Here is a 16,096-nt window from a genome sequence, read left to right as displayed (position 1 = left end):
TTTCTTATCTATTCATTCATTCATTTATATATTTATTGTTGATCGAAATCCATCGCAGCGTCCAGCCAATCCACGGCCCCCGGTTACAGTGTGTGATGCCAGCGGATGCGTCCCGCTGACAGACGGAACCTCCGGCCAATCAGATCCTGCATGCTGGATTTAGGGCGGGCTCTAACCGCGGAGGTGGGATTTTAGCTACCGTCCATCTTCAGCTACATTACAGTGAGCCAGCTTGTCGAAAAGAAAACACAATTTGGAAGTAAAGAAGATTTTCTGGAAATAGTTTTTTGGTCGTATATGAAAAAAGACAAAGGTCCAAGTCCATACCCTAGGTAAATGTCGTAAACAAGTATGAAATATAGATGCTCGGGTTGACCCAGTTTCCCTTTTGCCTAAATTTGGCTAGCTTAGCCGCTAGCTAGCATTTTTATACATTAGCCAGCCAGACTGTTAGCCACATTAGCCAGCAGGTTAACGAAATTTGAACGGTTTCTGATGTGCTGTGTGTTTTCCCAATGCAAAGCCATCATATAAAGGCTGTGCTGCACCCCAATGTGATGATGCATGAGTGTGAAATCCAACCAAACGAGCTAGATAGAAACCGAGCGAGGTGGACGAGCTAAGCAACTGGGCTAGTATGAATGTTAGCCCAGTAACGTTTGCTGGCTAGGTGGCTAATCTTAGCTGACAACCGTGCCATTCACGTCGTCATTAGCATCATCAGCTGAGTCCACATGCATCAGATAAACAGTCAAGCAGTGTTCGAATCCGGACCTTGTCCATGTAGCTGACGTTAACCGGGAAGCTAGCTGCAGTTAACGTCAGATCCACTCTCTGGACGCTGCTGTGCTGGACTGAAGGATCTGCTGGAGAGATCTTTGTGTTGTTTAAACTATTTGTTTTTAAACGCACGTGTTGTTTCATTCGCACAGCAGGCTTGGTGACAGACGGAATGTGGACATTGTCGTAGTCAGAGCCATGGCTGACAAGAGGAAACTTCAAGGTAAGAAGCCTGCTGGAGGAACTGTCACCAGTACTGTGGCACACGATCCATCCCACTGGCATCTTGCACACACACTCAGATTGACTTCATCTACCTAAGTGTGCATCTGCTGTGTGTTGTGAGGGACTTCTGGTGTCAGATCTATTCACAGCACTGTTCTGACACATCTTTTACCTCCACAGGTGAGATCGACAGATGTTTGAAAAAAGTAGCCGAAGGTGTAGAACAGTTTGAAGATATCTGGCAAAAGGTAACAGGTCCAACCGCCGTGCATGTATTTGCTTTTCTGTTTCAGAGATCAATGTCAAGATAACTTATTATATCTGGTTTATTTAACATTTTAGCTCCATAATGCAGCCAATGCAAACCAGAAGGAAAAATATGAAGCTGACCTCAAGAAAGAGATTAAAAAACTACAGGTAAGACAAGATAGAATAACACACATTTGCACTCTTGGTCAACAGTGAAATAGGAAATGGGCTTTAATATTTTCTCTGGCTTGTACTCTTCACAGCGATTGAGGGATCAGATAAAAACATGGGTGGCCTCAAACGAAATCAAAGACAAAAGGCAGCTAGTTGAGAACCGCAAACTTATAGAGACGGTATGGCTCTTTATTCTGCTTTTTTTTCGTGAGTGTGCAAGTTTTGTCACATGAAAACATGTAGCAAAACAAGCCCTGTATGATTTTTTACTTGTCTTAGCAAATGGAGCGGTTCAAGGTGGTGGAACGTGAAACAAAAACAAAAGCTTACTCTAAAGAAGGCTTGGGGCTCGCTCAGAAAGTGGATCCAGCTCAGAGGGAAAAGGAGGAAACGGGAACGTGGCTAACAGTAATACACAACTTTCTTCACCTGTTTTACATATGGTTGCCTGAAATTTGATCACAATAAAGGTGAACACAATATGTGAAGTCATAGGTAAAATAAAATCTGATGCGCCTATAAACTATTTATTATGAATACGACAGTTATATTAAGAATGTGTTTGATTATTTTGATTAAAACCATTAACATTCTTTTTTCTGACCTCTTCCTCATCTGCAGAATACGATAGACACTCTAAACATGCAGGTGGATCAGTTTGAAAGTGAGGTTGAATCTCTGTCAGTTCAGACGAAAAAGAAGAAGGGGGATAAAGACGTAAGTAAAACCCAAGAAATCATTTGTTTGTATTATAGCGTAGTAAAAGTTATGAACAATTTTACATGTCTCCTTCCTGTTATCTAGAAGGCAGAACGTGTTGATGAGCTCAAGCGGCAGATTGAGAGACATAGATTCCACATTCGGATGTTGGAGACCATTTTACGAATGCTGGACAATGACTCTGTGCCGGTGGATTCAATCCAGAAGATCAAGGATGATGTTGACTACTACATCGATTCGTCCCAGGACCCAGACTTTGAGGAGAATGAGTTCATCTATGATGACTTAGACCTGGACGACATACGTGAGTAGAGCACTGCTGAGTGGAGGGATGATGATGATGTTATTCATTTACAGAGCAGAATTTAGGTGGGGATGAGTTGAGGGGGTGGTAGCTGGAATGACAATATTTGATGTTTGACTCTGTTTCATCTTTTACTTGGAACTGCAGCATTAGTTGCAACTTCTCCGTCAGGTCAGGGCAACGAAGATGAGATGTATCTCCATTCCAACAGCACTCCCACTTCCACCACCTCTTCTTCACCCATCCCTCCATCCCCAGCCACATGCACTGCTGTAAGTACTTGTCTTTTTTAAATCATTAATAACTTTGGTTGAGAATGTAACCAGGATCCTGGGTAGACAAAGTACACTGTTTCAGTGTTTACTTATTTTTTCTGTGAAGTTTGCATTAATTTAACATTTCTACAAGCCCCATTGTGTTATAATCAACTGGCTGGTTTCAAAAGTGCAATGTCATATCAAGGTGTCTCCTCCTGTAGGAGAACTCAGAGGACGATAAGAAAAGGGGACGATCGACAGACAGTGAAGTTAGTCAGGTGAGAGGTTCTCATCTGTTGTGTGTCAGTAGATTAACTGTTTAGTGCAGCACTCTCCATCCATGGTCCTGATGGGTTTCGGACTCTCTGTCACTGAAATGGAACACATTTCCTCTGTGGGACCATGGTTGGAGACTTGTGATGTAGATTGTACCATCTCTTGAATATATGGACCTCAGAAGTTTACAGTAAAATTTGCTCTTCATGCACTTTGTTTGTTTTGTCTAAAAATGCCTCTTTTGTTGCTCTGTCATTTTCAGTCGCCTGTGAAAAACGGCACCCCATCATTGCTGTCTTCCTTCTCCTCCTCCTCCACCTCTGGGTCTTCGTCTTCCTCCTCCCTGGTGTCCATGGCGAGTGTTGTCGGAGGCATTACTCCGGTGCCCACGAGCAACAGTCTAATAGGAAGCTTCAGCAGTGCGGTGCAGCAACATCAGCATCAACCTGCACCACAGCAACAACAGCCTCAGCCACCAAACCAACCGCCGCAACTACAGCAGCAGCAGCAGCAGCCACCTCAGACAAAACCTTCTGTCCCCTCAAACAACCCCCCCAGCCCGCCCAGCAACCCTCTACTCCCAGCCTCCACCTCTCCCTCTCTCCTTGCGTCTAGCACACCCAGTTCATCAGCCCCCAGCTCTCAGCCTCAGATCACACCAGGGCCCAGCCCGGCATCCAGCTTGGGACTCGGGCTTGGATTTGGATTGAGCAAAGTTGGCCTAACAGGGACCAACGGTGCAAACCAAATACCTGGTTTAGGCCTGGTTGGCCACCCCACTCCTCTCAACACAATGGCAGGGCTCCTTTCGGGCTCCACACCTGCCCCTTACGCTCAGGCAGCAGCATCGGGAGGTCTGGGTTTGAGCAGCACCACTCAGTCCAGCATTTCAGTGGAGAGCAGCACTTCCATCCCCACCTCCGGCTCCAGTGGAGTCACCACCAACGGGCCGGGGACAGGGCTTGGATTACTAGTCACCAGCCCGGTCCACAGCTCTCTGAGTGGGAGTATTCTGGGTCTGGTTCCTGGACAAAGTGTGGCCCCAGGTCCCTCGCAGGTGCCGCAGAGTCCTGTCAGCACTACCTCTAGTGTAGTCGGCATGATGGGAGGCAATGTGGGAAATGTCGGTGTGGTCGGAGGAGTAGGGGTGAATGCTGCCCCTGCAAGACCACCGAGTGGACTCAAGCAAAATGGAAGCACAAGTATGTGAACTTGTTATTTTGGCTGTGTGGGACTATGTACTCATCTGTTTCAGTAAATTATGAGGGATGCTTTTCTAACCGTCCCTCACCTGCCATCAGGTTACAGTGCTGTAGTAGCAGAGAGCGCCACAGAATCAGCTCTGAGTACACCGAGCCAATCACAAAGCAGCCAACCCTCGTCTCTCAGTTCCTCAACCAGTCAGCCGTAAGTTATCTGTTGTCTACTTCATCTCAGTCCTGAAACTTGATGTACTACTTATTGTTCTTTAATGACAGCATCTAACGTTGTCTTATTCTTGTTCCCCCTGTACCTGGTGCAGGATGGACAATGGTCCCAGTTTAATCAGCTCCATCACGCTGCCTCCCAGCTCTCCGTCCCCCTCGTTCTCAGACAGCACACCGGGAGGTGGGAGTCTTCTTAATGGGCCCCACTCCTACACACAGGCCACTGAGGGCCTCAAGGTGAGCTGAGCCAGCAGAATTGGGACATGTTGCCTGACACTAGGCTTTTGTCAGAGACACTTAATTGTCTAATTGAGCCAGAATTTGTCGTGAGAATCAGTCAGATTACAGTGAGGTGTGGCAGCAACTTCTTAAGCTTCCTACACGCAGAGATTTGTTAGACTGGTTGAAAACTGGTTGACATGAAATAGATTTGAAGATGTCAAATCTATGATCATATGATATATCTATGATATATCTTATCAGTATTGAGGCAGTATGAAAATGAAACGTTGGCATCCCTGTTGGCTGCTTCCTCACTTACTCAAAGCCGATGCTCTCACAGTAAACCAGGGAGCTGGATTGTTTTTGAATTAACAAAAAACTAATTTGGTATTCATAGTTTACTAAGTACTTCTGTCCTGTAGATTAAAGGAGAACGTCGATATCCCAGGCTGCCCACAAACCTGGCCGAGAGCAACATTTATACAAAACAAAGTGTGTCCAGTGGCACATTTAAATAGAGTTAAAAATAGCTGTTTACTGCAACTCCAAGTAAAAGAAATACAAACACGAGGGCATTCTGCAAGTATATGTTACTGTGACATAACATTTGTTGACTCTGGTGATTGAACACATTGCTCAGTGTATACAGTGCAGGTCATTGTTAAGAACAATTAATGGCTCTGGTTGTATGAAGATGTCACTATTGTTTTTTTCTGTTTGAGATCCATGTAGCAGTTGAAACAGTAGTTTATCTTACTTTGTTTTCCTGCAGAGGTAGTTTCTTTCAACTTAGTGTTACTTCATCTCATGGTGTCTCTGTCTTGTTTCCCCCTCAGACTCCTGAACCTCTCAGTTCTCTGAAGGCGATGGCTGAGAGAGCAGCCCTGGGTTCAGGCCTGGATGGAGAGATTCCTAACATGCACCTGACAGACAGAGGTGGGAACGGTCAGCATCATTTCTACACTGATTTACCCGAAAGATACTGTAGTAAACAGAAAGTAGTTCCTTCCACACTATGAATGTACTCTCACATGTACACTTACCTGTTACTGAGAAGGAGTATTTACTCCAGAGAAACTTTTTACAGCTATAGCAGTACATGATGCTGAAAGTGTTACAAGCATAGTGAATTGTGTCAAATTAGTAGAATGAGGTGGTTCTGCAGTCTCTGTTTGTGTAACTGACATAGTTTTTCTTCTTTGTGTAGACATCTTCTCCAGTTCGTCTGCGGCGCCTGGCACGCCTGCTGCCCCTCAGCCGTCCGTGTCCGAGGTCAGCATCCCCCCGTCACTCGGAGTCTGTCCACTCGGCCCCACCCCTCTCCCCAAGGACCAGCTGTACCAGCAGGCCATGCAGGAATCTGCCTGGACACACATGCCACACCCCTCAGACTCTGAGAGGATCAGGTAAAGACATGTCTGCCTGATGCACCTTACACGTTTTTATGACTAAAACACATACACAGAAATCTGACACGGTAATATGCCTTTAACCTCTTCACTATAATCATCTTGTGATTGTAATACATTAAATGATCTAAACATCTTTAACCACATATTTGAATTATATATCTTTTATTATAATTTTTCTTATCACCTTCAAATCCCCAAGAAGACCAAAACCAACTATTGAATTCATGTGACCCAATATTTTTAGTGTAGCCAAAGTCTGTTGTGGCTTATTCCACATCAGTGAGCTTCAGTGTTGACTTCAGTTTTAATTATGAACACTAGCTTTGTAGTAAATTTATAGTCACTACCACACCCTGCATCCTGTTGCTGTAAATACTTAGTAGCACACAAACAGTTCGGGTTAGTATATACACACACACACAAATCAGACATGTAATATTATTTAAACACGATTTTAGAGGAGAATCATATACTTACTGAAAACCAGTTGGTGATCTTAACCTCCAACCCGAGAGCTGCCCACAAGATTTTATGGTCACTCAAATATGCCTTTACATAATGTTTGTGCCTAATATTGAATAATCCTGTAATTCAGTGCCCTTGATAAATGGATCCCTCCAAATCCATATTCTGTAAACAGAACATGGTGTGGTGTCTCTCTGTATTGGGGAAACGTTTTGAGATCAGAGCCTTCTCCCAAATTGGCTTAGTCAAACTGGTTGCCATGGAAATACTGAAGAAATTAAAATTTCATGAGACCCAAAATATCAAAAGGCATCACTCCACTATCTGAGTTGGTGTTCTGCTCTGAAAAAGGAAACAATTACAGCACGACAAATGAATATGGACTACATCCCCTTGCATTATATGCTGTAGGAATAAGAACATGTCAAGCTTTATCGTCACGAAATCGCTGGAACGCTTCTAGGGAATTTTCTACCACTGGGTTGGGAGATTTAGAATTTGGTGCCCAAACGTCAAGGTCACTGTGACCTCTCAAAACACACTTTGGCCATAACTCAAAAAACATTCACTAATTATATTATTTGGATAAAATGAAGGGATGACATTTTTAATCCATTAACTTTACTGTGACATAACGTTCTGGGGAAATAATTTGGTCACTAATCAACACAACCAACATAGGGAATGCATGACTAGAGTTCCCGATACGACTGAAGGAAGCCTTGATTTATTGAGTTGTTGTAGTTTTGTTACTAATTGTTCTTTTGTCATAAAGGCAATACCTGATGAGGAACCCGTGTCCGACCCTGCCCTTCCATCATCAGATACCACCGCATCACTCGGACTCCATAGAGTTCTACCAGAGGCTCTCCACAGAAACCCTCTTTTTCATCTTCTACTACCTGGAGGTAACCACACACCCACTCCAGAATTACTCCCAGTGAAGCTTTACTGTTCCTTCTGCCTTTTCTATATGAGTCTTTTGTTCTTAATGGTTTCTCTGACGTCCTCTCAGGGCACCAAGGCTCAGTATCTGTCAGCCAAGGCTCTGAAGAAGCAGTCGTGGAGGTTTCACACCAAGTACATGATGTGGTTCCAGAGGCACGAGGAGCCCAAGACGATCACAGATGAGTTTGAACAGGTGAAGAGTCACCCCACTTCCTTTCCACAGAACCTGAATCTTACCTGTTCTGGATTATTTGAATGACTGTTCCCTCTGCTGTCTCCTCCAGGGCACTTACATTTACTTTGACTACGAAAAATGGGGCCAGAGGAAGAAGGAGGGGTTCACCTTCGAGTATAGGTACCTCGAAGACAGGGACCTGCAGTGACAGACTGAAGGACATGAAAGGACAGAGAGAGACAAAAACGTGCTGCTGTTGACATTCCGAGACTGAACTCCAAACTGTGGATAGAGATTGTGATGTGTAGTAGAAACCCTCTCCTGAAACGGAGACTGGTGTCTGTATAGGCTGCATCTCAACGTGAAGCTCTTGCTCCTCCTGTAGCGTTTTGCTTCCGGACAAAAATGCCCCATGGGCCTGATCCGATGCGTCGCGCTGCACGAGCTGGGAGGGTTCTCATTAGAGGTCTGCGTTTGTGCCTGTCTGTGTGCACACTCAGTTTGTGGCATTAGGAAAGCCTACCCCATGCATGTTTCTCATGTTTTCTTTTCTTTTTCCGTTTCAACAAGATTCTCTGTACCACCTACCCAACATGAGCCTGGAAGCCTTTGACACAAAACAAACTTTGGATTTGATTAAGTATACTGCCCATCTTGTATTTACTGTAACTTGGTGGTTTAGAATGGGAACACACAGTGGATATTTAGACATGGTGTGTAGGAACGGCTTCTTTTAAGACCCTATGATGCCTGTTGAACATGGTCACTATTAGAGATAGTGAGCAGTTATCAATAGTTTTATTGATATTGTCTTGGTCGATTAAAACGCTGATTGAGAGTGACCACAGGGCCTCTCCCTGTGACAGGGAAAGAGTCCTTATTGGACATGGATTAAATTGCTATGCAATTGAACTGGTCTCTGACTCCCTCTTTACAAATGAAATGTTTTTAAGTTAACCTGTCATAGAAAATGCATTATTATGGAACATTCATGTTTGTGAAAAAATAAATTCTTAGAATAAATCTTAATTTAAGGGTTTGAAAATGAATTTACTTGATGTTTGGATCTTGCACGTTGGACTTCTAATCAGTCTCAGTGAAAAAAGGCCACGCGGAGCATATTGAATGTACTCTTAAATATTTTTAAGATAATAAGTTTGCTTTGTCAGCTTCCCTACTTTAGTTAAGGTATTATTCTATTTCTATTGATGTTACTTCATCCTCAAATCCACTGTGTTCAATTTACCACCTGATATTTTCAGTGAAACTCCCACATACAGTGAATGTGCACTGACAAACTTGTTTACGTGTAGAAAAACAGAAATCCTACAATTCTGCTGGTGGATGTAACTCGTGGGTCGAGCAGGAAATGTCTCATCTGCTGTGGTTGTTCATGTGCTACCCTGAAGAACAATGAGATATTATCTGGCCCTGGATCTGTGTGTGGGACAGATCCTAACTTTTTGGAGCAGTTTGAATGGAGTGTGCTTAACTGAATTGCTTTTCTCCATTGAAGCAACCATGAAAACTTGAGATCTGTACTGCAGTCAAAATGTTATGTTTTGATTTGTTTTCAGGATTTTTGGGGGGGTGGGGTTAAAAAAGACAATACAATAATGATCTGAGAGATTTGCCTTTTATAGATTCTATTTTTGGGGGTTTTAAGGTTTTCAGAAAGGGAAGGTCAGTGAAGAACTTGCTAAAAATGTGAATTTCAAGACGTATTTACAATTTCTCATTACAGTTCTGCATGGGAGATGTCATAAAATGAGGTCATAACAGGATTGTACTATTTCAATAAATCCTTTTAAGAAAGTACAAGTCAGTGTGTGGTGTAAAGTCCTGTCATTCCTACAGGGAACATGGATTCATCTATTTAATAAGCTTTAGAAAACATGTAAATTGATGGTCACAAGTTTTAAGGATTTATTTTTTAGAGCCCAACAAAATGTATTCTAGTAAAGCGACCAACTGCAAGTTAATGGGTTCAAATTTGGCATTTGCAGTTATTTGAGTAAATAGATTTTACAAGGATCGGTTTAAGGGGACAACAAATTAATAAAACTTGATCCGACACGTTTCCTCCACACAAAAACAACAACTTGGCGCTTTGTCAAATTAACGCATTTTATTAAAATGGAAAATCAAAACTTAACTTCTAAAATACAGGACAAAGCACAATGTCAGACAAATTTGTAAATAAACTGAACTAACACTTTGTGGTGTTGAGTGCAACTGTCCACATGCCGGGTGTGTGTGTGTGAGAGTTTTCACATCTTTGATTCCTTCTTGACTTTCAGGAACTCTGCCATATTGGAGAAATATTTCTGGTTGGCTTCAGCCACCTTCTTCTCTGCAGCCTGTGGGTTCACAATCTCCAGCCCCTGAGGACAACGACGGCAACAAAACAGTGTTGACTAAACATAAACCAGCATCTTCTCAGGAGACATATTAAAGAGAATGATTTAGGTTTTACCTGTAGCGGAGTGAATGCTACACTGGAGCTGGTTCCTGACGAGCGATCTCTGACTGTTGACTTTCCTCCATAGGTCATGCTCTGCTTCTGCAATGTCCTCTGTTGTTAAAACAAAAATTGCACAGGCATTAGAAATCAAACAAATATATCACATGCCTTTGTTGGGAGTTTAAATCCATAGTAAATGTGTTTACCTGGAGGGATTTGGAGATTCTGGCCTTGGTGGCATCGTTGACCTGGGCCTGCCTGACGCGCCCGCTGCCGCTCTTCCCCAGCTGACCCAGACTGAAGCCCAGATCCTCTTGATATGCATCATCTTCAATCTACAAAAACCATTAAACAGGGTTCCAAGAAAAAAAGTGTCATTGCAAGCAAAAACGCATTACATGCTGTGTTTTTTCACATTGACTTTTACTGTAGGTCTGGTGTTGAAGATTTATTCAGTCCTATGTCTTTAAAGTCAAGTACGCAGCTCTGGAACACTGGTGTGATAGTGTACAATAGAAATGAGCCACTTCATGGCAAAATAGCTGCTCATGATATTTCTCAAGTTTACAGTTTTCTCTCAAAATCCTGAACAGAATGTATTATTGTATTGGAGGGAAATCAGAGCTCTCACTACCGTTTCCTCTTTCCTGGTAAAACTACAGTTTATTCTGTAAACTGGAGCATGAGTCATGACAAGGACCAGAGGCAGTGAAAGCATTAAACCGCACCTTGCTTTAGTCGTCTTTGGCACAAAATTTGAAAGTAAAATCCGGATTCTTGGCTGAAACTGTCTCAGTTCTTTTGTCTCAGTATAAATTCATATTTAAATGTTCTGAGAAGGGCTCAGTGCATGTTAATGTATATTTGTCATGTAATTATTTTTAACTTCTTTCATAAACATTTTGATTTTGTCATCATGAAAATCCCAGAGAATAAGATGTTGTAGGCCTAATATGCAGCAGACAATAAAAATACTGTTGTAATATATTGCTCAAATTATACAGAAATAAAACTTCAGGGAGCAGAGAAAATAGCCACTGACCTCTGCGAAGGTCATCCTGTTGGCGTGTTTCCTGATCTCAGTCAGCCCGAGACGCTCCTTCATCTTGCGATACCTGCAGAAGACGAGATGAGAAGAGCAGCGGGGGTGTTATTATATATTTTTATTCACTTGAAGGTGACGTGGTATTCTAAACTAAGCTATGCAAGTTATGCAAGACTCTCGTCTTCCAGCATCATGTGCTTTGTTCTGCTCTCAGTTGTTACACAAGGTTTCCTTTTATTTTGTTCTGGAAATAAGTCAGTTTGATCTCTGTAACCGGAATTTGTTCTACAAGCATCTCCCTGCTGTCCCCATGGTCTGTGTGACAAGGCAAGTCAGTGTTTTATGTCGCTGACAGGTTGCGTACCTCCTTCCTCCTCTCTTCTTCCTCTGTCCATCCAGTGGAGCCGGCAGCGGTTTGACCTGCTTCACTGGTGGTGGTTCCTGCCATTTATCAAACTTCCTCTCTATCTCTTCTTTTAGATCATAGCCAACCTGAGGAAGAAAAAATACAAGCTTTAGAAAAAAAGAATACCTTAAGAAAACTATTTAAAGAGTCAAAGATTTACAATTTCTTTAAGGAAATGTTCAGTGTTTTTTCTTCTTTTGTGTGGATTTAGGAAATTTCTGGTCCCCCATTTGCATAAATGAAAGTAAATCCATATAATATATCAGTTAGTCTGTGTGTCTAATGGATTTATTTTGAAGCCCTTTCATTCGTATGCGTTTACCCACTTTCAGGCATGACCTGCGGGTAAAGTCCAGAGAATTAGGAGAGATATTACCCTCAGTTTGCCTTTCACACATGCGTGTTTCTACGTGTATGACACCTAATTTTTCACTGGGAGATATTTGCACTTGAACATTTGAGGTCACTCATACATTTCCTCTTGAGAAAGTGCGGAGAATCGATATAGTTCAGTGCATGTCTGAAAGCAGCTTATGTGTCTTTTCTGAGAAGTCACCTTGCCGTCTGGGCTCCCGTGGAAACTGTCCACTCGGGAAGCCAGCGTGCACTTTGCAGACACCAGACGAGCTGCCTTCCTCCTGAGGTCCTGAAGATAAAAATGGCAGAAGTTGTTAGATAACAAATGACGCTGCAATGCAGGGGGGGTAAATATGTTCTTTACATTTATCTTTTTTGACTCACTGGTGGTAGGCACTGTACAACATCACAGTGGTAGATAAAGCCAGTGTGGGGAAGCAGTGACGTGCTGCTGAAGCCAGACAGGGTTCTCTTCTGAGCTCCCAACAGCATCAGATTACAGGACGGCATCTTTGAGAGATTAGTAAGGCCACCACCAATACCTGAATAGAGAGAAGAGGCCAGAGAAAGAAAAAGGGCGTGGAAATTAGATCAAAGTTATGACAAAAGTAAGAGAGTAATGACAAAAATAACTAATCACAAAGACCATCAACAGTTGTGACCTTGCTGTGTAATCCTGCAGCGAGTGCATATTTCTGCATCCCTTACCCATGATCTTCGCAGCTGTTGACGCCCCGACAATGATGGAGAGGTTTGGGGCAATGAAGGACATTCTGGACTCGACATAATCATATATCCTGTGTTTGGACTGGTTCAGCTCCAGGGCCATATCACATGCCTCCTCCAGCTGCCTCAGCTCATCGTCAGTTAGCTGTGTCCTACAACCATGAAAATATAAAACTAAAACGTTCAGGACACATTTTATATGAATAAACACAGTTACACAATCTCTAATGATGTGCATGTGAATAGCAGCAGAGCAGCCAAGTGTGAGGATGTAGAACAAATGAATCTACACACTCACCCCTGTGTGGTTGAGGCTGTGACACTGACGACCATAATAGTGGCATTGGTCAGGATTTGCTGCAAAGTTTCATTGGTTTTGCATTTCTCCAGATTGTTCCCCAGTTCCTAAAAAAAGCCAAAAGAACATTCATGAAGATTCAATAACAACCATTTGAGCCTGTTCTGAGAACTAAAAGGAAAGGAAAATCTAGACAAAGGTTCTATTGGATGGTGCCGCAGCTGTGGGCCTTTTATTCCCATACATGCATCAATAACCACAAAAAAAAATCTGTGCAACTACAAGACACAAATAGTCAACTGTGACGCAAAAATATTATTGAACTATTGGCATCGTAATCTCTCTCTGAAATCGTTTTTTGACAGAAAGGTAGGAAACTCATCTCACCTTGACTGTGCGAATGAAATCGAAAGAATCAGGAACCAGAGACTCGAGCTCCGGAAACCTCTTGGAATATTTGTCCCTTGTAAACTTGTGAATGATATCTGAAAACAAGGCAGAAAGACAAAAGATGAATTTGTTTGTACAAAACTTAATTAAATTATCTCTTTAAAAAAGGTATTATCAAGCTGGAGCAGGCGACTCACTGAGCTCATTGTCGATCTCTACTGTGAGGTTATTGGCTGCTACAATCAGTTTGTATTCCGGGTCGGATTCAAGTGGACCTGCGACTGGAAGGGAACACAAAACCCAACAGTTATGACAGTGAGGAATTTGCAAAAGCATCTCACCCAACTTGACATTTACAGTGTAAAATGCTTTTCACTTACCATCGGAATTGTTGCGCTGCTTTCCAATATATATGTCAATTTTGTCCACGATCTCTGAAAACTGAGCAAACAAGGTTATTAAAGCGATGACCAAACCTGGCATATTATAGCGTATAAATAGTGTAAAGCCCATGACATGAAATAACTCACCTGTTTGCTATTGCGGAGCTTGGCAATGGACGCAACACTCTCTGCTTTACTGTAGTCCACCTCCATCTCCTCTGGGATGTCTTCCAGTCCTCCCTCTGGCTTTTCCTGGGTCGCCTCTCCATCACTATCCCTCTCTTCTTCCTCATCTTGGTAAAGTCCATCGTCACCCTCATCTCCAGCCTCCTCCAGGTCAGCCAGGAGCTCGTCGGCCAGAGACATCTGTAGTCAGCAGCAGAAAGTTTGAGACAAGGGGGTAACAAAAACAAGACATTTCCTGTTGCCACCAGGGGGCGCTGTGATTTAAGTTCATAATATCTGTGTAGATTTCATAAGGCCAGGACTTTTGTCGTACATGTCTTGTTTAGAGTCGATGTATGTCTGAGACACAGAACATTGTGTTTTAATGGTGTGTAATCAAACTTTTACGCCACATAACGATCACACCGTGTGATGAAAACGAAATTCAAGGTAGTTTATATTTCCATCTTGTTTTGTTGACACTAATGGTCCATATAAAGTTGATCTGATGGAAGCCCTGGGACAAGTACGTCAAAGAAATTTTTTAGAAAACGGCCAAAATGGCCCCTAAATCCAAAAATGAATATTTAAATGTTTTGAAAAGGAATGAGTGTGTCTCGGTTTATTCGACATGTAACTTGAGTGTAGCATGAAAACCACTTGTCTGAACATAAGGTACTTTACAGGACTAACTTGCAAAAGGCAACAATAAAAATACTGATGATGGACCATTACAATATTAACTTAATGAAAGACGAACATATACATTTAATTTTCCAGACATTTGTAGCACTGGTTTTCTAACTCGAGCTTTGGCACAACTTAACCCAAAATTAATCTGAGGGTTTGGTTGGATTGATAAATAAAATAATAAACCTTCACGCATCTTCTCCAGTTTAATCCAATATGATTTGAACGAAATCACCAAAAACAAGCTAATTTTAAAAAGTCGGTTTTAAAACACCTTGGCCATTTGAGGTCATTAGTGTTATATTACCACATTAATATTAAACTACCAAGACAACTCGGCCACCAAAAGGAGAGCTAGCTGGCTAGTTAGCTATTTACAGCTTGTTAGATAATGGCTGGAGATATAACCTCAGGATATCATGTCTCCTTCGCCCTCACAAACGGCGTCAACACATGGAACATGAGACAATTAGACAAACTAAAACAGGAGCTTTCATTGCCAGACACAGAATCGCTACCGTGGTTGGAATGGCTCGTGTTAGCTAGCTAGCGTTAGCACACGTTTGTTGAACGTCGATTAAACGTTTCATAAAACGACGTAAACTTACCTTGAGGGATTTTCAACCAAACCAACAGAACTACTGAGGATTTGCAGAAGCTTGAAAATGTTCAGAATTAAAGAAACACGACTCGTTAAGTCGAGTTTCCTCGGTCTGTGACGCAGTGTTGTTGTATCCTGAGGCGGATGTGGCGTTTGTCGCAGACTATATACGTATTTCCTTCGAAGGGGTTTCTGGGAAATGTAGTCAACACGCTGAGAGAAAAAAACAAAAACGGAGGATCCAATAACAAAACAAAAAGATTTATTGTCATGAAACAGTTCGATCAGAGGTTCACATTTTTGTGGTTTTTATTTCCCCTTGTTTATACATTACCCCTTGAAAACCAATCTTGAAACAATACAGGTTTTAAACCAACATTTAAACAGACTAAACAAATGGACTAATGGACCTCGACTGCATGATGGGCTCTTATTAGTAGAAAATGGCATAAATTAACAGATACACAAACAGATGGCTTCCATTTTTCATGCTAAGCTACATTAACTGTCTTTAAACGAGGTAAAAGAATGACGAGACAGCTAAAAATCCATAGACATAGGAAAAGAATCAAACATTACAGGACGTAGTTCCATACAGATGAGCATATATTAACAAGTTAAATTATACAAAATACTTCTTTTAGCAATTAATACGTTTGGGAAAATATTTTCGATTTATATGTCATGAAGATCTTACAGAGGATATAACCTAGATGCATTCTGTCCCAAACAAATTACAGTTCGGTTAATATATGTTAATTGCACCAAAGCAAATAAATAAATTGAAGAATAAATAAGTAAATAAATAATCGAATAAATAAAATATTGCATGGAAACTGGCTTTACATAAAAAGGAAAAAAAAGGATAAAAATAAAATAAATAAGTACTGAATAATAAATAATAGAAGATAAACCTTTTTAGAACTAAACATTTTAA

General features: G+C 41.8%; 2 protein-coding genes across 4 annotated transcripts; one reads left to right on the top strand and one right to left on the bottom strand.

Annotated features, from left to right (window-relative positions):
- The first annotated feature begins 205 nt into the window (after positions 1-205).
- Positions 206-8,546, top strand: cnot3a (CCR4-NOT transcription complex, subunit 3a). 3 transcript variants are annotated; one of them, XM_061080585.1, is made up of 18 exons: positions 206-332; positions 936-1,003; positions 1,186-1,253; positions 1,348-1,422; positions 1,518-1,607; positions 1,708-1,836; positions 2,050-2,145; positions 2,233-2,452; positions 2,600-2,724; positions 2,931-2,987; positions 3,248-4,187; positions 4,287-4,392; positions 4,508-4,649; positions 5,471-5,579; positions 5,842-6,040; positions 7,287-7,419; positions 7,527-7,652; positions 7,744-8,546. In XM_061080585.1, exons 1-18 carry the CDS (start codon positions 298-300, stop codon positions 7,840-7,842), a joined length of 2,817 nt encoding a protein of 938 aa, XP_060936568.1. In that variant the 5' UTR covers positions 206-297; the 3' UTR covers positions 7,843-8,546. The 3 variants fall into 3 exon arrangements, with proteins under 3 accessions (XP_060936568.1, XP_060936569.1, XP_060936567.1); XM_061080586.1 differs by having other exon boundaries at positions 933-1,003; positions 5,471-5,570; XM_061080584.1 differs by having other exon boundaries at positions 933-1,003.
- Positions 8,547-9,742: 1,196 nt separating this feature from the next.
- On the bottom strand, positions 9,743-15,309 carry prpf31 (PRP31 pre-mRNA processing factor 31 homolog (yeast)). The gene is made up of 14 exons (XM_061080582.1): positions 15,167-15,309; positions 13,851-14,069; positions 13,701-13,761; positions 13,518-13,601; positions 13,318-13,415; positions 12,931-13,037; positions 12,615-12,784; positions 12,291-12,448; positions 12,106-12,195; positions 11,508-11,635; positions 11,141-11,213; positions 10,305-10,433; positions 10,111-10,209; positions 9,743-10,018 (listed from the first exon to the last, which is right to left on the bottom strand). Exons 2-14 carry the CDS (start codon positions 14,067-14,069, stop codon positions 9,905-9,907), a joined length of 1,530 nt encoding a protein of 509 aa, XP_060936565.1. The 5' UTR covers positions 15,167-15,309; the 3' UTR covers positions 9,743-9,904.
- Between the last annotated feature and the right edge of the window lie 787 nt (positions 15,310-16,096).

This window comes from Limanda limanda, chromosome 11 (genome assembly GCF_963576545.1).
Source record: "Limanda limanda chromosome 11, fLimLim1.1, whole genome shotgun sequence".
In the NCBI taxonomy this organism is placed as follows: domain Eukaryota; kingdom Metazoa; phylum Chordata; class Actinopteri; order Pleuronectiformes; family Pleuronectidae; genus Limanda; species Limanda limanda.
The sequence above is the reverse complement of the archived record's forward strand: the minus strand, read 5'-3'. Positions and strand labels throughout refer to the sequence as shown.